A 26,299-nucleotide genomic window follows, 5' to 3' on the forward strand; every position below is an offset into this window, starting at 1 on the left:
GGAAGCTACAATAAAATGAAGTGAGAGACTTACCTCAGTACAGGGAAACCTCTGGATGACGGAAAGGCTTCTCCAATTTTCCTGCCCCCCACCAGTGCTCGCGGGACCCTCGTCTTCTTCAGTGTATCAGTGAGGCCACACAGAGCAGGTGCAATGCTGGCCCGCTAATGCGAAGTAACACTAAGCCTCTAATTCCTGGAGGAAAACGTTATTTACCAGCGGCCTTGTCCTACTGCACATGCGTGAGCCGTACTCCCACCTGCACAGTGCCACCACGGGGGACAGGAGGGAGGCTGCAGTAACATATTTGTCAATCTCTTACTGAATATGTTCAGAGGGTCCAGGCGCTGGGTCGCTGGGGTCGAGGAGGATGGAGAAGGTCTCTGGACTATCCGGAGACTTCCCCTGTACTGAGGTAAGTAATTGGCTAGATTCTGCTGCCTTGGAGTGCTGCATACACTCAAACATAAAGCAAGATTTTTACACAGAAATGTCCTCATATCAAATCTTTGTTTATATTCAGGTGAAAGCACTGTCTCAGTCTCTCCCTGTGCCCCTCTGCAGGGTTACAGGGAAACCTTTATGAATGTGCCCTGCTCCTGCATATGATTTATTTTCTGCTGTCCCGCCCAGCATTATAATGGCACCAATGGAGTGAGTAGCATTTGCCTGGTGAAGCGGAATTGCTACCTGTGAGACGCGCTGCATTTTGGAGCTTCTAATAAATGTTATTTTTAAAGTACAACAACGGTTTGCTGTCTGTTGACCTACAAGGGAGGCAAGTCTTGCCAATCACTCTACGCCAATTGACGTGAACATGGCGGCAGCCCCAGCACCACACAATGCCAATTGGCGAAGTCCTGAGGGGTGGAGATTGCAGGGGGTTGTGTGCACCGATGCGCACGCATCTCTGCTTGAATGACAGAGCTCCGCTTCATCATCGATCGCCACTAGGAGACTGTTAGACAGCGAAACCGCCGTCTAGTTACATGGTACAGCGCTGCGATCTATGGCACTGTACTGGGGACAGCCGTGTGACATGGTTGTCCCCCTATGAGGCTCAGGAACGATCCGCTGTCATAGGCTGGCAGGGGGAGGGTGGGGAAAAAAATAAAAAATAAATTAGCAACATTTATTTCAAAATAATGTATAAACAAATCAAAAAAATAAACAAACATGCTGGCAGCGATCAGAGCCCACCAACAGAAAGCTCTGTTGGTGGGCAGAAAAGTGGGGACGGATCACCAGTGTAGTGGCTGGATAGTCTTCAATTACATGCCTGCTGAGCCTCGTGCCCAAATCACTGGATTCAAATCATGGGGCATTAGTAATTAAGGCAGACAAAAGATCGATAATAGAAGCGTATAAATGACTTCCCCACACTGCATTTAACACCCCCCCCCATCAACCCAAATTATCAAACTGATGCATATCAGCCAGACAATAAACTGCAAAAACATATCAGAAGTTTACTGATCTATAGTGAATCAATAAAGAATTCTCAGGCAAGTTTTATCAAATTAATTGTCTTTGCACCTCCCCCCCACACCTCCAAAAAGTCAGCTGTATAGAACCACCTTCATTAAGACCGAAGTTTAGAAATGTCCAATTGTAGCCCTTCCCAAGAAAGAAAGAAAAGTCACCGTTCATCATTTTTTTACTTTTATTAAATCACCCTTCAGTTTTCAGGCACCATTTCTGGTGAGTTGGAAAGCAGTATAAATATATGTGATAGTCGTGCAAGCATGACCATGACCTGAGCAATGGACGTCTGCCTGGATGAGGTAAGATGCTGCAATGATTCCCAGCTGCTGTGATTGGGGAGCTGTGAGTAGGGAGGTCATATATAGAAGATAGCTGTGATCAGGAGAGGGAACGTCATATAGACAATAGCTGTGATCAGCAGAGAGAATGTCATGTAGATGATAGCTGTCATCAGGAGAGGGAATGTCATGTAGAGGATAGCTGTGATCAGGAGAAGAAACATCATGTAGAGGATAGCTGTGATGAGGAGAGAGAACTTCATGTAGATGATAGGTGTGATCAGGAGAGGGAACGTCATGTAGATGATAGCTGTAATCAGGAGGGGGAACGTCATATAGACAATAGCTGTGATCAGGAGAGAGAATGTCATGTAGATGATAGCTGTGATCAGGAGAGGGAACGGTATATAGACGATAGCTGTGATCAGGATAGGAAAAGTTATATCGATCATAGCTGTGATCAGGATATGGAACATCATATAGATGATAGGTGTGATCAGGAGGGGGAACGTCATATAGACAATAGCTGTGATCAGGAGAGAGAATGTCATGTAGAGGATAGCTGTGATCAGGAGAAGGAACATCATGTAGAGGATAGCTGTGATGAGGAGAGAGAACTTCATGTAGATGATAGGTGTGATCAGGAGAGGGAACGTCATGCAGATGATAGCTGTGATCAGGAGAGGGAACGTCATGTAGATGATAGCTGTGATCAGGAAAGGGAACGTCATGTAGATGATAGATGTGATCAGGCGAGGGAACATCATGTAGACGATAGCTGTGATCAGGAGAGGGAACGTCATGCAGATAGCTGTGATCAGGAGAGGGAACAGTATATAGACGATAGCTGTGATCAGAAGAGGGAAAGTTATATCGATCATAGCTGTGATCAGGATATGGAACGTCATATAGATGATAGGTGTGATCAGGAGAGAGAACGTCATGTAGATGATAGCTGTGAACAGGAGAGGGAACGTCATATAGACGATAGCTGTGATGAGGAGAGGGAACGTCATGTAGATGATAGCTGTGATCAGGAGAGGAAACGTCATGTAGATGATAGCTGTGATCAGGAGAGGGAACGTCATGTAGATGATAGCTGTGATCAGGAAAGGGAACATCATGTAGATGATAGCTGTGATCAGGCGAGGGAACATCATGTAGAAGATAGCTGTGATCAGGCGAGGGAACATCATGTAGAAGATAGCTGTGATCAGGAGGAGAGGGAATGTCATGTAGACAATAGCTGGGATTAGCAACACGATATAGACAATAGCTGTGATCAGGAGAGGGAACGTCATATAGACAATAGCTGTGATCAGCAGAGAGAATGTCATGTAGATGATAGCTGTCATCAGGAGAGGGAATGTCATGTAGAGGATAGCTGTGATCAGGAGAAGGAACATCATGTAGAGGATAGCTGTGATGAGGAGAGAGAACTTCATGTAGATGATAGGTGTGATCAGGAGAGGGAACGTCATGTAGATGATCGCTGTAATCAGGAGGGGGAACGTCATATAGACAATAGCTGTGATCAGGAGAGAGAATGTCATGTAGATGATAGCTGTGATCAGGAGAGGGAACGGTATATAGACGATAGCTGTGATCAGGATAGGAAAAGTTATATCGATCATAGCTGTGATCAGGATATGGAACATCATATAGATGATAGGTGTGATCAGGAGGGGGAACGTCATATAGACAATAGCTGTGATCAGGAGAGAGAATGTCATGTAGAGGATAGCTGTGATCAGGAGAAGGAACATCATGTAGAGGATAGCTGTGATGAGGAGAGAGAACTTCATGTAGATGATAGGTGTGATCAGGAGAGGGAACGTCATGCAGATGATAGCTGTGATCAGGAGAGGGAACGTCATGTAGATGATAGCTGTGATCAGGAAAGGGAACGTCATGTAGATGATAGATGTGATCAGGCGAGGGAACATCATGTAGACGATAGCTGTGATCAGGAGAGGGAACGTCATGCAGATAGCTGTGATCAGGAGAGGGAACAGTATATAGACGATAGCTGTGATCAGAAAAGGGAAAGTTATATCGATCATAGCTGTGATCAGGATATGGAACGTCATATAGATGATAGGTGTGATCAGGAGAGAGAACGTCATGTAGATGATAGCTGTGAACAGGAGAGGGAACGTCATATAGACGATAGCTGTGATGAGGAGAGGGAACGTCATGTAGATGATAGCTGTGATCAGGAGAGGGAACGTCATGTAGATGATAGCTGTGATCAGGAGAGGGAACGTCATGTAGATGATAGCTGTGATCAGGAAAGGGAACGTCATGTAGATGATAGCTGTGATCAGGCGAGGGAACATCATGTAGAAGATAGCTGTGATCAGGCGAGGGAACATCATGTAGAAGATAGCTGTGATCAGGAGGAGAGGGAATGTCATGTAGACAATAGCTGGGATTAGCAACACGATATAGACAATAGCTGTGATCAGGAGAGGGAACGTCATATAGACGATAGCTGTGATCAGGAGAGGGTACGTTATATAGATGATAGCTGTGATCAGGAGAGGGTACGTCATGTAGATGATAGCTGTGATCAGGAGAGGGAACGTCATGTAGACGATAGCTGTGATCAGGAGAGGGAACATCATATAGACAATAGCTGTGATCAGGAGAGGGAACATCATATAGACAATAGCTGTGATGAGGAGAGGGAACGTCATGTAGATGATAGCTGTGATCAGGAGAGGGAACGTCATGTAGATGATAGCTGTGATCAGGAGAGGGTACGTTATATAGATGATAGCTGTGATCAGGAGAGGGAACGTCATGTAGACGATAGCTGTGATCAGGAGAGGGAACGTCATATAGACAATAGCTGTGATCAGGAGAGGGAACATCATATAGACAATAGCTGTGATGAGGAGAGGGAACGTCATGTTGATGATAGCTGTGATCAGGCGAGGGAACGTTATGTAGGTGATAGCTGTGATCAGGCGAGGGAACATCATGTAGACGATAAATGTGATCAGGAGAGGGAATGTCATGTAGACAATAGCTTGGATTAGCAACGCGATATAGACGATTGCTGTGATGAGGAGAGGGAACGTCATATAGACGATAGCGGTGATCAGGAGAGGGTACGTTATATAGACGATAGCGGTGATCAGGAGAGGGAATGTTATATAGACGATAGCGGTGATCAGGCGAGGAAACGTTATATAGATGATAGTTGTGATCAGGAGAGGGAACGTTATATAGATGATAGTTGTGATCAGGAGAGGGTACGTTATATAGACGATAGCTGTGATCAGGAGAGGGAACGTCATGTAGATGATAGCTGTGATGAGGAGAGGGAACGTCATATAGACGATAGCGGTGATCAGGCGAGGGAACGTTCTATAGACGATAGCTGTGATCAGGCGAGGGAACGTTCTATAGACGATAGCTGTGATCAGGCGAGGGAACGTTATATAGATGATAGTTGTGATCAGGAGAGGGTACGTTATATAGATGATAGCTGTGATCAGGAGAGGGAACGTTATATAGATGATAGTTGTGATCAGGAGAGGGTACGTTATATAGATGATAGTTGTGATCAGGAGGGGGAACGTCATGTAGATGATAGCTGTGATTAGGAACGTGATGTAGACGATAGTATTATGAAGATAATAGGTGCAATTAGTGAAAGTATTGGAAACATGTTTAGGGGTCACGTCATGTATTTCCATCTTGGTAGGAAAAAAATTAAACTCTGTACCAAGTCTAAAGAAATTTAAAAGGGTTTCTTCATGATTTATGGTAATACTGTATATGCTCAGATGTGAATCATCAGATTTTCTTCTTCACAAAGTATGTGTGTACCCCGGAGCAGTGCTGGGAAAATCCTATTGTATCATGAGAGCCAAGGTCTTTGTTTTTGTCTTGATTAAACCTGCTCATCAGGTTTAATCTGAGGAAGAGGCGGGGCCACACAAAAAAGCTAAAATTCCCAATCTCTGCAAATGATTCCAGCAGCCAGCAAGGGGCAGAGGAACACAATTTGTCAGGCAAACGGTTGGACATTTTCTAAAATGATTATTTTGACTTATCAGAATTTGTTTTAATGACTTTTGTATGAAAGTGTAGTATGTGTTATAGACTATAAAAATCATCATGAAGTATAGAGATGATAAAAGAGGACCTGTCTCATTATTATAATCACAATAAGGTCCCTTTGATAAGGTAATAAGGCACTCGTGTTATAGCCCTCTGCAGATATTTTGCTTCAGGTGAGAGGATGCTTCAATTCCTCCCTCTCCACGCTGTCTGTATTGTTGGGGGGGTTATTGGAGGGGGTCTCCGGTCTCTCAGCTCCTCCACAGCAAAGGCAGCGCCAGCTCTAAAGTTTAGAGAACTGAATGAGGTTTCGGTTGATTTCGGAAATATTTCGGCAGCCTGAAAAAACAAAAAAACAAAGAGAAGAGAGAGTATAAAACTTCAGCAGCCAGGAACTGGGGGTAAGGACAGACGTAAGGCTAGAAAGCTGCTGCCATTATACGTTTCCTCTGTGTGGTAGAGCTTTCATTTTCATGAGCACCACAATATCATTAATACATCGCCTGCATTTTACATATAGATATGGGGCTAGGACATTGACACTCGGGGACTGCATGTTTACATTAATCAAGCATATCGATGTGCAATTAACCTTATTTTCTCTTAAAGGGCACCTTTATCCTTAAACCAAGGTTAGACATCTACCTCAGTAGACTCTGGATGGCCCATGGCTTTCCCAGTCCTTCTATACCCCTCCTGCTCTGAGACCCTCTGAAAAATGCTTGACATTAAAGTGGAGTTAGCCAGGGGAGTAGTGCAGGGGTACTGCTTCTGCCTACCAAGTTGTGAGGTGATGTTTGACTCCCAGCTCTACCTATTGGTTTAACCCATGGCTGGCTTCCAACTCCAGCGGTGGAGTTGAACTATGTCCTAGAGTGTCATGGCTGGAGCTATGATGTTGACAGTAATCCTCCTTGTGGGACGAGGTGGTATAACCTACACCAACTGGTTGAAGAGGTAAACCTCCTTGTGGGACAAGATGGTAAAATCTACTCCTCCTGGCCAAATTTTCATGTCACAATATTTGAACAAGAACAAGCTTCATCTTATAAAAGTTTAAGATTGCTTAAAGCCGCACTCTCCTCTGTGTACGGGCGGGCCAAACGCCTTCTGCGCACATACAAACGCACTGGCACCTGCGTAGTGCGGCCAAACTCGTAAACGGAGGGGAGTACAGCCAGGGAGATAAGGATGGTCCCAGCCTGCAGGGGAGGGGTTGTGGAGGATTGGAGAAGCCCCCTACTGACATAAGAATTGTTTTGGGGTGTGTACTGTATACATGCACAATAAATGTCACCTGTAATGATTGCGCATTGTGCAAGAGAGTGATAATTTGGGACACAAGTGGACGAGCTAAACGCAAAAACAATATTCTCAATTGTCGCTCAATTATCGGAGTCATTTCGTGATCTAGCATTGAAACGTTTGTAACAAACCTTTTATTAATGACCCCATAACAATGTCCCCATTACATCCTCCTGCTGCACACGTCTGCGGGTAATCCTTCACAGGCAATTATCAGCAATACATTATCTACAAGGCCACCGGGAGACTCCCTCCACTGGCAGCCAGGGTTATCTAAAGGTGGACCTGAACTCTTGCACAGGACAGAAGGGAAACAGAGAGAAATGCACCCTGTATGTATTTAGAGAGTTTAGCCTGTCTAATTCCCCTTCATCTGTGACTAATCACCGCTGTAATGTGATCTCTCAGCTGTGTCAGCTGGCTGCCTTGGCAGAGCAGCTAATTTGTAAACACAGGATGTTAACCCTATGTCTGCTTCCATGAAAGCAGGAAGTAGACACACTGCAGATTTATTGCAGGATTTGTATCAGCTGTAACAAATGTTTTTCTGTAAAGGTTATTATGCTGTTTCTTATCTTTTAGATTAGAGAGAAAGTTCTGAGTTCAGGTCCGCTTTAAAGAGGGGATTGGTAATGTGACTAAGGGGTCCCCCCCCCCCCCCCCCCCTCTGTGCTCATGAGTTCCCAACTCTGCACACCTGCTGCACCCATTAGCCAGGTGCAGCTAATTGACCATTTCTTCCCCAACCATGAGGTCACGCCCCCTGGGGAATCAAAATGAGGGGACTACCTATCTAATTGGGGTTTGGTGACCCTTTTATACCTCAGATTGTGTGGAAATCTGTTCAATCGATGTGAAAGCAAGGCCGTACCTGAGAGCGCCATAGACAGACGGAACTCATCGGTCAGGATCTGCAGCACGCCGCGCACCCCCTCTTCTCCCTGAGAACCGGTACAGGAAGGAAAGGTGAGGAGGTTTTGGGGAGACAGGCGTCTTTAAATTATTGTTCCATTTTCTATCACATGAAAACGCACCTTGTAGGCGAGACCCCAGACGATGGGCCGTCCAATGAACACGCACTTCGCTCCCAGAGCCAACGCTTTGAGCACGTCACTCCCCGTCCGTATCCCGCCATCTATGTACACCTCGATCCGCCCCTGGACCGCATCCACAATCTCAGACAGCGCGTCAATCTGTGGGCACAATTCCTAGGCAGGTTCAGATAGTCCCAGATATGCGGGAAGCACAAAAGCAGAAACAGACAGTACGATCACCGATGCACAACCCGATCACCGACACACAACACGATCACTAACACGCAACACGATCCCTGACACACAACCCGATCCCTGACACACAACCCGATCCCTGACACACAACCCGATCCCCGACACACAACCCGATCCCTGACACACAACACAATCCCTGACACACAACACGATCCCTGACACACAACACGATCCCTGACACACAACACGATCCCTGACACACAACACGATCCCTGACACACAACACGATCCCTGACACACAACACGATCCTGACACACAACCCGATCACTGACACACAACCCGATCACTGACACACAACCCGATCCCTGACGCACAACCCGATCCCTGACGCACAACCCGATCCCTGACGCACAACCCGATCCCTGACGCACAACCCGATCCCTGACGCACAACCCGATCCCTGACGCACAACCCGATCCCTGACGCACAACCCGATCCCTGACGCACAACGCGATCCCTGACACACAACACGATCCCTGACACACAACACGATCCTGACACACAACCCGATCACTGACACACAACCCGATCACTGACGCACAACCCGATCCCTGACGCACAACCCGATCCCTGACGCACAACCCAATCCCTGACACACAACCCAATCCCTGACACACAACCCAATCCCTGACACACAACCCAATCCCTGACACACAACCCAATCCCTGACACACAACCCAATCCCTGACACACAAAAAGATCACTGACACACAACACGATCTCTAACACACAACACGATCACTGACACACAACACGATCACTGACACACAACCCGATCCCTGACACACAACCCGATCCCTGACACACAACACGATCACTGACACACAACAGTACACAAAGCCACATCATGCTTACATCATCAAAGAAAATGTTAGAAACTGCAGTGCAGAAGGGGGGGGAGGGGGGGGGGGAAGAAGGAGTTAGAAACTCTTTGGATGTCACTGCTGTCCTCAAAACACACACAGACTTGGGCTAGAGATGATCTTTTTTGCATTCTCTAAGCCAGAGGTTCCCAACCGGTGTGCCGCGACACATTCATGTGTCGCGGCAGCACCAGCTATGTGTCGCCGCTCTCTGCTCCCCCTGCTCGTCTCCCCCGCAGATCGCCCTTCTCAGGGCTACAAGAAAATGGCCGCCACCGTTCACATTTGCAGACATGCGGCGGCCATTTTCTTGTAGATGTGCACTAACTACAGGCAGAGGGCGGAGGCAGCGCATCGAGGACAGAGCCACGGTGCGAATGAGTGGCTCAGGGAGGAGAAGAAGGGGCGGAGTGGTGGCTATGGAGGGGTGAGTTAGGGCGGGGATCCCCAACCTGCCTGTGGTCCGCGGGACGCTCCCAGTTGGGCCGCAGGACTGTCCTCTTCCCTTCCTGGGGCGCTATACTGGCTATCCTGGGGCGCTATACTGGCTATCCTGGGGCAATATACTGGCTATACCGGGGCACTATACTGGCTATCCTGGGGCACTATACTGGCTATACTGGGGCACTATACTGGCTATCCTGGGGCACTATACTAGCTATCCTGGTGCACTATACTGGCTATACTGGGGCACTATACTAGCTATCCTGGGGCAATATACTGGCTATACTGGGGCACTATACTGGGGCACTATACTAGCGATCCTGGAGCACTATACTGGCTATACTGGGGCACTATACTGGGGCACTATACTAGCTATCCTGGCTATCCTGGGGCACTATACTAGCTATCCTGGGGCACTATACTAGCTATCCTGGGGCACTATACTAGCTATCCTGGGGCAATATACTGGCTATACTGGGGCACTATACTAGCTATCCTGGGGCACTATACTGGCTATCCTGGGGCACTATACTGGCTATCCTGGGGCACTATACTAGCTATCCTGGGGCACTATACTAGCTATCCTGGGGCAATATACTGGCTATACTAGGGCACTATACTAGCTATCCTGGGGCACTATACTGGCTATCCTGGGGCACTATACTGGCTATCCTGGGGCACTATACTGGCTATCCTGGGGCACTATACTGGCTATCCTGGGGCACTATTCTGGCTATACTGGGGCACTATTCTGGCTATACTGGGGCACTATTCTGGCTATACTCTATTCTGGCTATACTGGAGCACTATTCTGGCTATACTGGGGCACTATTCTGGCTATACTTGGGCACTATACTGGGGAACTATACTAGCTATACTGGGGCATTGCAGCATCAGCAGATTGTTTCTGAGCCGCCCCTCATTGTGCCTGCAGCATCAGCAGATTGTTACTGAGCCCCTCATTGTACCTGCAGCACCAGCAGATTGTCACTGAGCCCCTCGTTGTGCCTGCAGCACCAGCAGATTGTCACTGAGCCCCTCGTTGTGCCTGCAGCATCAGCAGATTGTTTCTGAGACCCTCATTGTGCCTGCAGCATCAGTAGATTGTCACTGAGCCCCTCATTGTATCTGCAGCACCAGCAGATTGTTACTGAGCCCCTCATTGTGCCTGCAGCATCAGCATATTGTCACTGAGCCCCTCATTGTGCCTGCAGCACCAGCAGATTGTCACTGAGCCCCTCATTGTGCCTGCAGCATCAGCAGATTGTTACTGATCCCCTCATTGTGCCTGCAGCATCAGTAGATTGTCACTGAGCCCCTCATTGTGCCTGCAGCACCAGCAGATTGTCACTGAGCCCCTCATTGTGCCTGCAGCACCAGCAGATTGTCACTAAGCCCCTCATTGTGCCTGCAGCATAAGCATATTGTCACTGAGCCCCTCATTGTACCTGCAGCATCAGCAGATTGTTACTGAGCCCCTCATTGTGCCAGCAGCATCAGCACATTGTTACTGAACCCCTCATTGCGCCTGCAGTATCAGCAGATTGTTACTGAGCCCCTCATTGTGCCTGCAGCATCCGCAGATTGTTACTGAGCCCCTCATTGTGCCTACAGCATCAGCACATTGTTACTGAGCCCCTCATTGTGCCTGCTGCATCAGCACATTGTTTTTGAGCCCCTCATTGTGCCTGCTGCATCAGCACATTGTTACTGAGCCCCTCATTGTGCCTGCAGTATCAGCAGATTGTTACTGAGCCCCTCATTGTGCCTGCAGCATCCGCAGATTGTTACTGAGCCCCTCATTGTGCCTGCAGTATCAGCAGATTGTTACTGAGCCCCTCATTGTGCCTGCAGCATCCGCAGATTGTTACTGAGCCCCTCATTGTGCCTGCAGTATCAGCAGATTGTTACTGAGCCCCTCATTGTGCCTGCAGCATCCGCAGATTGTTACTGAGCCCCTCATTGTGCCTGCAGTATCAGCAGATTGTTACTGAGCCCCTCATTGTGCCTGCAGTATCAGCAGATTGTTACTGAGCCCCTCATTGTGCCTGCAGCATTCGCAGATTGTTACTGAGCCCCTCATTGTGCCTGCAGTATCAGCAGATTGTTACTGAGCCCCTCATTGTGCCTGCAGTATCAGCAGAATGTCACTGAGCCCCTCATTGTGCCTGCAGTATCAGCAGATTGTTTCTGAGCCCCTCATTGTGCCTGCAGTATCAGCAGATTGTTGCTGAGCCCCTCATTGTGCCTGCAGTATCAGCAGATTGTTACTGAGCCCCTCATTGTGCCTGCAGTATCAGCAGATTGTCACTGAGCCCCTCATTGTGCCTGCAGCATCAACAGATTGTTACTAAGCCCCTCATTGTGCTTGCAGTATCAGCAGATTGTTTCTGAGCCCCTCACTGTGCCTGCAGTATCAGCAGATTGTCACTGAGCCCCTCATTGTGCCTGCAGTATCAGCAGATTGTTTCTGAGCCCCTCATTGTGCCTGCAGCATCAGCAGATTGTCACTGAGCCCCTCATTGCGCCTGCAGTATCAGCAGATTGTTACTGAGCCCCTCATTGTGCCTGCAGCATCCGCAGATTGTTACTGAGCCCCTCATTGTGCCTACAGCATCAGCACATTGTTACTGAGCCCCTCATTGTGCCTGCTGCATCAGCACATTGTTTTTGAGCCCCTCATTGTGCCTGCTGCATCAGCACATTGTTACTGAGCCCCTCATTGTGCCTGCAGTATCAGCAGATTGTCACTGAGCCCCTCATTGTGCCTGCAGCATCAGCAGATTGTTACTGAGCCCCTCATTGTGCCTGCAGTATCAGCAGATTGTTACTGAGCCCCTCATTGTGCCTGCAGCATCCGCAGATTGTTACTGAGCCCCTCATTGTGCCTGCAGTATCAGCAGATTGTTACTGAGCCCCTCATTGTGCCTGCAGCATCCGCAGATTGTTACTGAGCCCCTCATTGTGCCTGCAGTATCAGCAGATTGTTACTGAGCCCCTCATTGTGCCTGCAGCATCCGCAGATTGTTACTGAGCCCCTCATTGTGCCTGCAGTATCAGCAGATTGTTACTGAGCCCCTCATTGTGCCTGCAGTATCAGCAGATTGTTACTGAGCCCCTCATTGTGCCTGCAGCATCCGCAGATTGTTACTGAGCCCCTCATTGTGCCTGCAGTATCAGCAGATTGTTACTGAGCCCCTCATTGTGCCTGCAGTATCAGCAGATTGTCACTGAGCCCCTCATTGTGCCTGCAGTATCAGCAGATTGTTTCTGAGCCCCTCATTGTGCCTGCAGTATCAGCAGATTGTTGCTGAGCCCCTCATTGTGCCTGCAGTATCAGCAGATTGTTACTGAGCCCCTCATTGTGCCTGCAGTATCAGCAGATTGTCACTGAGCCCCTCATTGTGCCTGCAGCATCAGCAGATTGTTACTAAGCCCCTCATTGTGCTTGCAGTATCAGCAGATTGTTTCTGAGCCCCTCACTGTGCCTGCAGTATCAGCAGATTGTCACTGAGCCCCTCATTGTGCCTGCAGTATCAGCAGATTGTTTCTGAGCCCCTCATTGTGCCTGCAGCATCAGCAGATTGTCACTGAGCCCCTCATTGTGCCTGCAGTATCAGCAGATTGTCACTGAGCCCTTCATTGTGCCTGCAGCATCCGCAGATTGTTACTGAGCCCCTCATTGTGCCTGCAGTATCAGCAGATTGTTTCTGAGCCCCTCACTGTGCCTGCAGTATCAGCAGATTGTTTCTGAGGCCCTCAGTGTGCCTGCAGCATCAGCAGATTGTCACTGAGCCCCTCATTGTGCCTGCAGTATCAGCAGATTGTTACTGAGCCCCTCATTGTGCCTGCAGCATCCGCAGATTGTTACTGAGCCCCTCATTGTGCCTGCAGTATCAGCAGATTGTTACTGAGCCCCTCATTGTGCCTGCAGTATCAGCACATTGTTACTGAGCCCCTCATTGTGCCTGCAGTATCAGCAGATTGTTACTGAGCCCCTCATTGTGCCTGCAGTATCAGCAGATTGTCACTGAGCCCCTCATTGTGCCTGCAGCATCAGCAGATTGTTACTGAGCTCCTCATTGTGCCTGCAGCACCAGCAGATTGTTTCTGAGCCCCTCATTGTGCCTGCAGCATCAGCAGATTGTCACTGAGCCCCTCATTGTGCCTGCAGTATCAGCAGATTGTTACTGAGCCCCTAATTGTGCCTGCAGCATCCGCAGATTGTTACTGAGCCCCTCATTGTGCCTGCAGTATCAGCAGATTGTCACTGAGCCCCTCATTGTGCCTGCAGCACCAGCAGATTGTACCTAAGCCCCTCATTGTGCCTGCAGCATCAGCAGATTGTTACTGAGCCCCTCATTGTGCCAGCAGCATCAGCACATTGTTACTGAAACCCCTCATTGCGCCTGCAGTATCAGCAGATTGTTACTAAGCCCCTCATTGTGCCTGCAGCATCCGCAGATTGTTACTGAGCCCCTCATTGTGCCTACAGCATCAGCACATTGTTACTGAGCCCCTCATTGTGCCTGCTGCATCAGCACATTGTTTTTGAGCCCCTCATTGTGCCTGCTGCATCAGCACATTGTTACTGAGCCCCTCATTGTGCCTGCAGTATCAGCAGATTGTCACTGAGCCCCTCATTGTGCCTGCAGCATCAGCAGATTGTTACTGAGCCCCTCATTGTGCCTGCAGTATCAGCAGATTGTTACTGAGCCCCTCATTGTGCCTGCAGTATCAGCAGATTGTTACTGAGCCCCTCATTGTGCCTGCAGCATCCGCAGATTGTTACTGAGCCCCTCATTATGCCTGCAGTATCAGCAGATTGTTACTGAGCCCCTCATTGTGCCTGCAGCATCCGCAGATTGTTACTGAGCCCCTCATTGTGCCTGCAGTATCAGCAGATTGTTACTGAGCCCCTCATTGTGCCTGCAGCATCCGCAGATTGTTACTGAGCCCCTCATTGTGCCTGCAGTATCAGCAGATTGTCACTGAGCCCTTCATTGTGCCTGCAGCATCCGCAGATTGTTACTGAGCCCCTCATTGTGCCTGCAGCATCCGCAGATTGTTACTGAGCCCCTCATTGTGCCTGCAGTACCAGCAGATTGTTACTGAGCCCCTCATTGTGCCTGCAGCATCTGCAGATTGTCACTGAGCCCCTCATTGTGCCTGCAGTATCAGCAGATTGTTTCTGAGCCCCTCATTGTGCCTGCAGCATCAGCAGATTGTCACTGAGCCCCTCATTGTGCCTGCAGTATCAGCAGATTGTCACTGAGCCCTTCATTGTGCCTGCAGCATCCGCAGATTGTTTCTGAGCCCCTCACTGTGCCTGCAGTATCAGCAGATTGTTTCTGAGCCCCTCATTGTGCCTGCAGCATCAGCAGATTGTCACTGAGCCCCTCATTGTGCCTGCAGTATCAGCAGATTGTTACTGAGCCCCTCATTGTGCCTGCAGCATCCGCAGATTGTTACTGAGCCCCTCATTGTGCCTGCAGTATCAGCAGATTGTTACTGAGACCCTCATTGTGCCTGCAGTATCAGCACATTGTTACTGAGCCCCTCATTGTGCCTGCAGTATCAGCAGATTGTTACTGAGCCCCTCAGTGTGCCTGCAGTATCAGCAGATTGTCACTGAGCCCCTCATTGTGCCTGCAGCATCAGCAGATTGTTACTGAGCCCCTCATTGTGCCTGCAGCATCCGCAGATTGTTACTGAGCCCCTCATTGTGCCTGCAGTATCAGCAGATTGTTACTGAGCCCCTCATTGTGCCTGCAGCATCCGCAGATTGTTACTGAGCCCCTCATTGTGCCTGCAGTATCAGCAGATTGTCACTGAGCCCCTCATTGTGCCTGCAGCATCAGATTGTTACTGAGCCCCTCATTGTGCCTGCAGTATCAGCAGATTGTTACTGAGCCCCTCATTGTGCCTGCAGTATCAGCAGATTGTTTCTGAGCCCCTCACTGTGCCTGCAGTATCAGCAGATTGTTTCTGAGCCCCTCATTGTGCCTGCAGCATCAGCAGATTGTTACTGAGACCCTCATTGTGCCTGCAGTATCAGCAGATTGTTACTGAGCCCCTCATTGTGCCTGCAGCATCCGCAGATTGTTACTGAGCCCCTCATTGTGCCTGCAGTATCAGCAGATTGTTACTGAGCCCCTCATTGTGCCTGCAGTATCAGCACATTGTTACTGAGCCCCTCATTGTGCCTGCAGTATCAGCAGATTGTTACTGAGCCCCTCATTGTGCCTGCAGTATCAGCAGATTGTCACTGAGCCCCTCATTGTGCCTGCAGCATCAGCAGATTGTTACTGAGCCCCTCATTGTGCCTGCAGTATCAGCAGATTGTTTCTGAGCCCCTCACTGTGCCTGCAGCATCAGCAGATTGTTACTGAGCTCCTCATTGTGCCTGCAGCATCAGCACATTGTTACTGAGCCCCTCATTGTGCCTGCAGCATCAGCAGATTGTTACTGAGCCCCTCATTGTGCCTGCAGCATCAGCAGATTGTCACTGAGCCCCTCATTGTGCCTGCAGTATCAGCAGATTGTTTCTGAGCCCCTCATTGTGCCTGCAGCATCAGCAGATTGTCACTGAGCCCCTCATTGTGCCTGCAGTATCAGCAGATTGTTTCTGAGCCCCTCACTGTGCCTGCAGTATCAGCAGATTGTTTCTGAGCCCCTCATTGTGCCTGCAGCATCAGCGTATTGTCACTGAGCCCCTCATTGTGCCTGCAGCATCAGCATATTGTCATTGAACCCCTCATTGTGCCTGCAGCATCCGCAGATTGTTACTGAGCCCCTCATTGTGCCTGCAGCATCAGCAGATTGTCACTGAGCCCCTCATTGTGCCTGCAGTATCAGCAGATTGTTACTGAGCCCCTCATTGTGCCTGCAGCATCCGCAGATTGTTACTGAGCCCCTCATTGTGCCTGCAGTATCAGCAGATTGTTACTGAGCCCCTCATTGTGCCTGCAGTATCAGCAGATTGGTCCTGAGCTCCTCAGTGTGCCTGCAGCATCAGCAGATTGGTCCTGAGCCCCTCATTGTGCCTGCAGCATCCGCAGATTGTTACTGAGCCCCTCATTGTGCCTGCAGTATCAGCAGATTGTTACTGAGCCCCTCATTGTGCCTGCAGTATCAGCAGATTGTCACTGAGCCCCTCATTGTGCCTGCAGCATCAGCAGATTGTTACTGAGCCCCTCATTGTGCCTGCAGTATCAGCAGATTGTTTCTGAGCCCCTCACTGTGCCTGCAGCATCAGCAGATTGTTACTGAGCTCCTCATTGTGCCTGCAGCATCAGCACATTGTTACTGAGCCCCTCATTGTGCCTGCAGCATCAGCAGATTGTTACTGAGCCCCTCATTGTGCCTGCAGCATCAGCAGATTGTCACTGAGCCCCTCATTGTGCCTGCAGTATCAGCAGATTGTTTCTGAGCCCCTCATTGTGCCTGCAGCATCAGCAGATTGTCACTGAGCTCCTCATTGTGCCTGCAGTATCAGCAGATTGTTTCTGAGCCCCTCACTGTGCCTGCAGTATCAGCAGATTGTTTCTGAGCCCCTCATTGTGCCTGCAGCATCAGCAGATTGTCACTGAGCCCCTCATTGTGCCTGCAGCATCAGCATATTGTCATTGAACCCCTTATTGTGCCTGCAGCATCCGCAGATTGTTACTGAGCCCCTCATTGTGCCTGCAGCATCCGCAGATTGTTACTGAGCCCCTCATTGTGCCTGCAGTATCAGCAGATTGTTACTGAGCCCCTCATTGTGCCTGCAGTATCAGCAGATTGTCACTGAGCCCCTCAGTGTGCCTGCAGCATCAGCAGATTGGTCCTGAGCCCCTCATTGTGCCTGCAGCATCCACAGATTGTTACTGAGCCCCTCATTGTGCCTGCAGTATCAGCAGATTGTTACTGAGCCCCTCATTGTGCCTGCAGTATCAGCACATTGTTACTGAGCCCCTCATTGTGCCTGCAGTATCAGCACATTGTTACTGAGCCCCTCATTGTGCCTGCAGTATCAGCAGATTGTCACTGAGCCCCTCATTGTGCCTGCAGCATCAGCAGATTGTTACTGAGCCCCTCATTGTGCCTGCAGTATCAGCAGATTGTCACTGAGCCCCTCATTGTGCCTGCAGCATCAGCAGATTGTTACTGAGCCCCTCATTGTGCCTGCAGTATCAGCAGATTGTTTCTGAGCCCCTCACTGTGCCTGCAGCATCAGCAGATTGTTACTGAGCTCCTCATTGTGCCTGCAGCATCAGCACATGGTTACTGAGCCCCTCATTGTGCCTGCAGCATCAGCAGATTGTTACTGAGCCCCTCATTGTGCCTGCAGCATCAGCAGATTGTCACTGAGCCCCTCATTGTGCCTGCAGTATCAGCAGATTGTTTCTGAGCCCCTCATTGTGCCTGCAGCATCAGCAGATTGTCACTGAGCTCCTCATTGTGCCTGCAGTATCAGCAGATTGTTTCTGAGCCCCTCACTGTGCCTGCAGTATCAGCAGATTGTTTCTGAGCCCCTCATTGTGCCTGCAGCATCAGCAGATTGTCACTGAGCCCCTCATTGTGCCTGCAGCATCAGCATATTGTCATTGAACCCCTTATTGTGCCTGCAGCATCCGCAGATTGTTACTGAGCCCCTTATTGTGCCTGCAGCATCCGCAGATTGTTACTGAGCCCCTCATTGTGCCTGCAGTATCAGCAGATTGTTACTGAGCCCCTCATTGTGCCTGCAGTATCAGCAGATTGTCACTGAGCCCCTCAGTGTGCCTGCAGCATCAGCAGATTGGTCCTGAGCCCCTCATTGTGCCTGCAGCATCCGCAGATTGTTACTGAGCCCCTCATTGTGCCTGCAGTATCAGCAGATTGTTACTGAGCCCCTCATTGTGCCTGCAGTATCAGCACATTGTTACTGAGCCCCTCATTGTGCCTGCAGTATCAGCACATTGTTACTGAGCCCCTCATTGTGCCTGCAGTATCAGCAGATTGTCACTGAGCCCCTCATTGTGCCTGCAGCATCAGCAGATTGTTACTGAGCCCCTCATTGTGCCTGCAGTATCAGCAGATTGTCACTGAGCCCCTCATTGTGCCTGCAGCATCAGCAGATTGTTACTGAGCCCCTCATTGTGCCTGCAGTATCAGCAGATTGTTTCTGAGCCCCTCACTGTGCCTGCAGCATCAGCAGATTGTTACTGAGCTCCTCATTGTGCCTGCAGCATCAGCACATTGTTACTGAGCCCCTCATTGTGCCTGCAGCATCAGCAGATTGTTACTGAGCCCCTCATTGTGCCTGCAGCATCAGCAGATTGTCACTGAGCCCCTCATTGTGCCTGCAGTATCAGCAGATTGTTTCTGAGCCCCTCATTGTGCCTGCAGTATCAGCAGATTGTTTCTGAGCCCCTCATTGTGCCTGCAGCATCAGCATATTGTCAATGAGCCCCTCATTGTGCCTGCAGCATCAGCATATTGTCATTGAACCCCTCATTGTGCCTGCAGCATCCGCAGATTGTTACTGAGCCCCTCATTGTGCCTGCAGCATCAGCAGATTGTCACTGAGCCCCTCATTGTGCCTGCAGTATCAGCAGATTGTTACTGAGCCCCTCATTGTGCCTGCAGCATCCGCAGATTGTTACTGAGCCCCTCATTGTGCCTGCAGTATCAGCAGATTGTTACTGAGCCCCTCATTGTGCCTGCAGTATCAGCAGATTGTCACTGAGCCCCTCAGTGTGCCTGCAGCATCAGCAGATTGGTCCTGAGCCCCTCATTGTGCCTGCAGCATCCGCAGATTGCTACTGAGCCCCTCATTGTGCCTGCAGTATCAGCAGATTGTTACTGAGCCCCTCATTGTGCCTGCAGTATCAGCACATTGTTACTGAGCCCCTCATTGTGCCTGCAGTATCAGCACATTGTTACTGAGCCCCTCATTGTGCCTGCAGTATCAGCAGATTGTCACTGAGCCCCTCATTGTGCCTGCAGCATCAGCAGATTGTTACTGAGCCCCTCATTGTGCCTGCAGTATCAGCAGATTGTTTCTGAGCCCCTCACTGTGCCTGTAGTATCAGCAGATTGCTTCTGAGCCCCTCATTGTGCCTGCAGCATCAGCAGATTGTCACTGAGCCCCTCATTGTGCCTGCAGTATCAGCAGATTGTTACTGAGCCCCTCATTGTGCCTGCAGTATCAGCAGATTGTTACTGAGCCCCTCATTGTGCCTGCAGCATCATCAGATTGTTACTGAGCCCCTCATTGTGCCTACAGCATCATCAGATTGTTACTGAGCCCCTCTTTTCTATCATACGGGACGTGTCATGTATAGAGTTGGGCCGAACGGTTCGCCGGCGAACAGGGTTCGCGCGAACTTAGGTGGTTCGCGTGCGGGTACCGCACGCGAACCTTTTGCGGAAGAAGTTCGGTTCGCCCCATAATGCACCTGAGGGTCAACTTTGACCCTCTACATCACAGTCAGCAGGCCCAGTGTAGCCAATTAGGCTACACTAGCCCCTGGAGCCCCACCCCCCCTTATATAAGGCAGGCAGCGGCGGCCATTACGGCCACTCGTGTGCCTGCATTAGTCAGAGTAGGGCGAGCTGCTGCAGACTGTCTCTCAGGGAAAGATTAGTTAGGCTTAACTTCTTCCTGGCTGCATACCTGTTCTGTTCAGTGAGCCCTCAGCCCACTGCATACCTGTACTGTGATCCTGCCACTGCATAGCTGTTCAGTGATCCTGCCACAGCATACCTGTTCTGTTCAGTGAGCCCTCAGCCCACTGCATACCTGTACTGTGATCCTGCCACTGCATAGCTGTTCAGTGATCCTGCCACAGCATACCTGTTCTGTTCAGTGAGCCCTCAGCCCACTGCATACCTGTACTGTGATCCTGCCACTGCATACCTGTTCAGTGATCCTGCCACAGCATACCTGTTCTGTTCAGTGAGCTCTCAGCCCACTGCATACCTGTACTGTGATCCTGCCACTGCATACCTGTTCAGTGATCCTGCCACAGCATACCTGTTCTGTTCAGTGAGCCCTCAGCCCACTGCATACCTGTACTGTGATCCTGCCACTGCATACCTGTTCAGTGATCCTGCCACAGCATACCTGTTCTGTTCAGTGAGCCCTCAGCCCACTGCATACCTGTACTGTGATACTGCCACTGCATACCTGTTCAGTGATCCTGCCACAGCATACCTGTTCTGTTCAGTGAGCCCTCAGCCCACTGCATACCTGTACTGTGATCCTGCCACTGCATAGCTGTTCAGTGATCCTGCCACAGCATACCTGTTCTGTTCAGTGAGCCCTCAGCCCACTGCATACCTGTACTGTGATCCTGCCACTGCATAGCTGTTCAGTGATCCTGCCACAGCATACCTGTTCTGTTCAGTGAGCCCCCAGCCCACTGCATACCTGTACTGTGATCCTGCCACTGCATACCTGTTCAGTGATCCTGCCACAGCATACCTGTTCTGTTCAGTGAGCCCTCAGCCCACTGCATACCTGTACTGTGATCCTGCCACTGCATACCTGTTCAGTGATCCTGCCACAGCATACCTGTTCTGTTCAGTGAGCCCTCAGCCCACTGCATACCTGTACTGTGATCCTGCCACTGCATAGCTGTTCAGTGATCCTGCCACAGCATACCTGTTCTGTTCAGTGAGCCCTCAGCCCACTGCATACCTGTACTGTGATCCTGCCACTGCATAGCTGTTCAGTGATCCTGCCACAGCATACCTGTTCTGTTCAGTGAGCCCTCAGCCCACTGCATACCTGTACTGTGATCCTGCCACTGCATACCTGTTCAGTGATCCTGCCACAGCATACCTGTTCTGTTCAGTGAGCTCTCAGCCCACTGCATACCTGTACTGTGATCCTGCCACTGCATACCTGTTCAGTGATCCTGCCACAGCATACCTGTTCTGTTCAGTGAGCCCTCAGCCCACTGCATACCTGTACTGTGATCCTGCCACTGCATAGCTGTTCAGTGATCCTGCCACAGCATACCTGTTCTGTTCAGTGAGCCCTCAGCCCACTGCATACCTGTACTGTGATCCTGCCACTGCATACCTGTTCAGTGATCCTGCCACAGCATACCTGTTCTGTTCAGTGAGCCCTCAGCCCACTGCATACCTGTACTGTGATCCTGCCACTGCATACCTGTTCAGTGATCCTGCCACTGTATACCTGTTCTGTGAACCCACCACTGTATACCTGTTCTGTTCAGTGGACCCGCCACTGTATACCTGTTCTGTGAACCCGCCACTGTATACCTGTTCTGTTCAGTGGACCCGCCACTGTATACCTGTTCTGTGAACCCGCCACTGTATACCTGTTCTGTTCAGTGGACCCGCCACTGTATACCTGTTCTGTGAACCCGCCACTGTATACCTGTTCTGTTCAGTGGACCCGCCACTGTATACCTGTTCTGTGAACCCGCCACTGTATACCTGTTCTGTTCAGTGGACCTGCCACTGTATACCTGTTTAGTGAACACGCCACTGCATACCTGTTGTGTTCAGTGAACCTGCCACTGCATACCTGTTCTGTGAACCCGCCACTGTATACCTGTTCTGTTCAGTGGACCCGCCACTGTATACCTGTTCTGTGAACCCGCCACTGTATACCTGTTCTGTTCAGTGGACCTGCCACTGTATACCTGTTTAGTGAACACGCCACTGCATACCTGTTGTGTTCAGTGAACCTGCCACTGCATACCTGTTCTGTGAACCCGCCACTGTATACCTGTTCTGTTCAGTGGACCCGCCACTGTATACCTGTTCTGTTCAGTGGACCCGCCACTGTATACCTGTTCTGTTCAGTGGACCTGCCACTGTATACCTGTTTAGTGAACACGCCACTGCATACCTGTTGTGTTCAGTGAACCTGCCACTGCATACCTGTTCTGTGAACCCGCCACTGTATACCTGTTCTGTTCAGTGGACCCGCCACTGTATACCTGTTCTGTTCAGTGGACCTGCCACTGTATACCTGTTCTGTTCAGTGGACCTGCCACTGTATACCTGTTTAGTGAACACGCCACTGCATACCTGTTGTGTTCAGTGAACCCGCCACTGTATACCTGTACTGTTCAGTGAACCCACCGCATCAGTGCGCATACCTGTGCAGTTAAGTGAACCCACCTACCTACGTGAGTGCACGCAGTGTGATATACCACTCCGTGCATACCCGATATGGACAAAACAGGTAGAGGAAGAGGAAGAGGAAGAGGTAGTGGCAGAGGCAGAGGAAGGCCACCCGGCAGGTCTGCGCGAGGTCGTGTAAATGTAATTTCGTGTGGACCTGGCCCACAGTACAGTGCTCGGAAGAAGGCACGTCCCATCACCTCCCAAGATTGTCAGGACGTGGTTGAGTATTTAGCGACACAGAACACCTCATCTTGCTCAGCCACCAGCGCTACTACTAGCACCACTTCCGCTGCATTTGACACTTCGCAAGAATTATTTAGTGGTGGTGAAATCACTGATGCACAGCCATTGTTACAGCCAGATGAATTTTCACCAGCTCATATGTCTGCGTTACGCGACAACACTATGGATGTAACGTGTAAGGAGGATGAAGGACCTACACATTTGGATTTTTCTGAGGCAAGCGAAGCTGGGCAGGATGATTACGATGATGACGATGATAGGGATCCTCTGTATGTTCCCAATAGAGGAGATGAAGAGGGGGACAGTTCAGAGGGGGAGTCAGAGAGTAGTAGGAGGATAGAAGTTGCTGAAAGAAGCTGGGGCAGCTCTTCGTCAGAAACAGCTGGTGGCAGAGTCCGGCACCATGTATCGCCAGATTCGCCACCTATGTACAGCCAGCCAACTTGCCCTTCAGCATCAGCTGCTGAGGTCCCCATAGTGCCCACATCCCAGGGTGGCTCAGCGGTGTGGAAATTTTTTAATGTGTGTGCCTCAGATCGGACCAAAGCCATCTGTTCGCTCTGCCAACAAAAATTGAGCCGTGGAAAGGCCAACACTCACGTAGGGACAAGTGCCTTACGAAGGCACCTGGAGAAAAGGCACAAACAGCAATGGGATGGCCACCTGAGCAAAAGCAGCAGCAGCACACAAAAGCAAAGTCACCCTCCTTCTCCTCTTCCTCCTTCAGGTGCATCATCTGCTTATGCCGCTCTCTCCCTTGCACCTTCACAGGCACCCTCCTCCACTCCGCCTCTGCCCTTGAGCGGTTCCTGCTCCTCTGCCCACAGCAGCAGTCAGGTGTCCGTGAAGGAAATGTTTGAGCGGAAGAAGCCACTTTTGGCCAGTCACCCCCTTGCCCGGCGTCTGACAGCTGGCGTGGCGGAACTGTTAGCTCGCCAGCTGTTACCATACCGGCTGGTGGACTCTGAGGCCTTCCGTAAATTTGTGGCCATCGGAACACCGCAGTGGAAGATGCCAGGCCGCACTTATTTTTCCAGAAAGGCCATACCCCAACTGCACCGTGAAGTTGAGAGGCAAGTGGTGTCATCTCTTGCAAAGAGCGTTGGGTCAAGGGTACACCTGACCACGGATGCCTGGTCTGCCAAGCACGGGCAGGGCCGCTACATTACCTACACAGCCCATTGGGTGAACCTGGTGGTGAACGATGGCAAGCAGAAAGCGGCGGACCAAATTGTGACACCTCCACGGCTTGCAGGCAGGCCTCCTGCCACCTCCTCTCCTCCTGCTACATGCTCTTCGCTGTCCTCCTCCTCCTCCTTGGCTGAGTGGCAGTTCTCCTCTCCAGCTACACAGCCCCAGCTCCGCAGGGCCTATGCTGCATACCAGGTACGACGGTGTCACGCCATCTTAGACATGGCTTGTCTCAAAGCGGAGAGTCACACTGGAGCAGCTCTCCTGGCTGCTCTTAAGAAACAGGTGGATGAGTGGCTGACCCCGCACCACCTGGAGATAGGCAACGTGGTGTGCGACAACGGCAGCAATCTGCTTGCCGCTTTGCATATGGGGAAGCTGACACACATACCCTGCATGGCACATGTCATGAATCTGGTGGTTCAAAGATTTGTGGCAAAGTACCCTGGCTTAGCGGATGTCCTGAAGCAGGCCAGGAAGTTCTGTGGGCATTTGAGGCGCTCTTACACAGCCATGGCACGATTTGCAGAAATTCAGCGTAAAAACAACATGCCGGTGAGACGCCTCATTTGCGATAGCCCCACTCGCTGGAACTCGACCCTCCTCATGTTCTCCCGCCTGCTAGAACAGAAGAAAGCCGTCACCCAGTACCTCTACAACTGGAGTAGAACGAAACAGTCTGGGAAGATGGGGATGTTCTGGCCCGACAACTGGACAATGATGAAAAATGCATGCAGGCTCATGCGGCCGTTTGAGGAGGTGACCAACCTGGTGAGCCGCAGTGAGGGCACCATCAGCGACTTAATTCCCTACGCGTACTTCTTGGAGCGTGCTGTGCGTAGAGTGGCGGATGAAGCTGCGAATGAGCGTGACCAGGAACCGTTACGGCAGGAACAGGCATGGGACCAATTTTCATCAGACCCAGCTGTTTCCTCAACACCTGCGGCAGCACAGAGGGGGGAGGAGGAGGAAGAAGAGAGGTCATGTGCAGAAGATGAGTCAGACTCAGAGGATGATGAGCAAGGTGTTTCTTTGGGGGAGGAGGAGGAGGAGGAGGGGACAGCGGCAGGAGAACAACCGCAGCAGGCGTCGCAGGGGGCTTGTGCTGCGCAACCTTCCCGTGGTATTGTTCGCGGCTGGGGGGAGGAGGTTGACTTACCTGACGTCACTGAGGAAGAGCAAGAGGAGATGGAGGGTACTGGATCCGACTTTGTGCAGATGTCGTCTTTTATGCTGTCCTGCCTGTTGAGGGACCCCCGTATAAAAAACCTCAAGGGGAATGAGCTGTACTGGGTGGCCACACTACTAGACCCTCGGTACAGGCACAAAGTGGCGGACCTGTTACCAACTCACCGGAAGGTGGAAAGGATGCAGCACGTGCAGAACCAGCTGTCAACTATGCTTTACAATGCCTTTAAGGGTGATGTGACGGCACAACGCCAGCAAGGTACCACTGCCACTAATCCTCCTCCCGTGTCCACGCAGTCAAAGACAGGACGCTCCAGCGATCTCATGGTGATGTCGGACATGCGGACGTTCTTTAGTCCAACGCCTCGCCGTAGCCCTTCCGGATCCACCCTCCACCAACGCCTGGAACGGCAGGTAGCCGACTACCTGGCCTTAAGTGTGGATGTAGACACTGCTGTGAACAGCGATGAGGAACCCTTGAACTACTGGGTGCGCAGGCTTGACCTGTGGCCAGAGCTGTCCCAATTTGCCATCCAACTTCTCTCCTGCCCTGCCGCAAGCGTCCTCTCAGAAAGGACCTTCAGCGCAGCTGGAGGCATTGTCACAGAGAAGAGAAGTCGCCTAAGTCACAAAAGTGTTAAGTACCTCACCTTTATAAAAATGAATGAGGCATGGATCCCGGAGGGCTGCTGCCCGCCCCAAGACTAAGTCAGTCCCCGCACATACAGCATCTCTGCCTGCACGCCGTGTGACTGGCTGCCTGGCCTGCCCCAAGAAGACTAAGTCGCTCCCAGTCCCTCCACA

General features: G+C 50.6%; 1 protein-coding gene across 4 annotated transcripts in view; it reads right to left on the reverse strand.

Annotated features, from left to right (window-relative positions):
- Nucleotides 1-6,090: 6,090 nt before the first annotated feature.
- Nucleotides 6,091-26,299, reverse strand: part of HAO2 (hydroxyacid oxidase 2) — a 67,967-nt gene continuing 47,758 nt past the window's right edge. For 3 of the 4 annotated variants that reach the window (XM_068270980.1, XM_068270977.1, XM_068270978.1), the window contains exons 6-8: nt 8,177-8,350; nt 8,014-8,083; nt 6,091-6,176 (exon numbers count right to left, since the gene is read on the reverse strand). In XM_068270980.1, coding sequence (XP_068127081.1) covers nt 6,121-6,176; nt 8,014-8,083; nt 8,177-8,350 — 300 coding nt within the window. In that variant the 3' untranslated portion in view covers nt 6,091-6,120. The remainder of the gene's footprint in view (nt 6,177-8,013; nt 8,084-8,176; nt 8,351-26,299) is intronic. The other variant, XM_068270979.1, reaches the window with a different exon arrangement.

The sequence above is a fragment of the Hyperolius riggenbachi genome, chromosome 2 (genome assembly GCF_040937935.1).
Source record: "Hyperolius riggenbachi isolate aHypRig1 chromosome 2, aHypRig1.pri, whole genome shotgun sequence".
Classification (NCBI taxonomy): Eukaryota; Metazoa; Chordata; class Amphibia; order Anura; family Hyperoliidae; genus Hyperolius; species Hyperolius riggenbachi.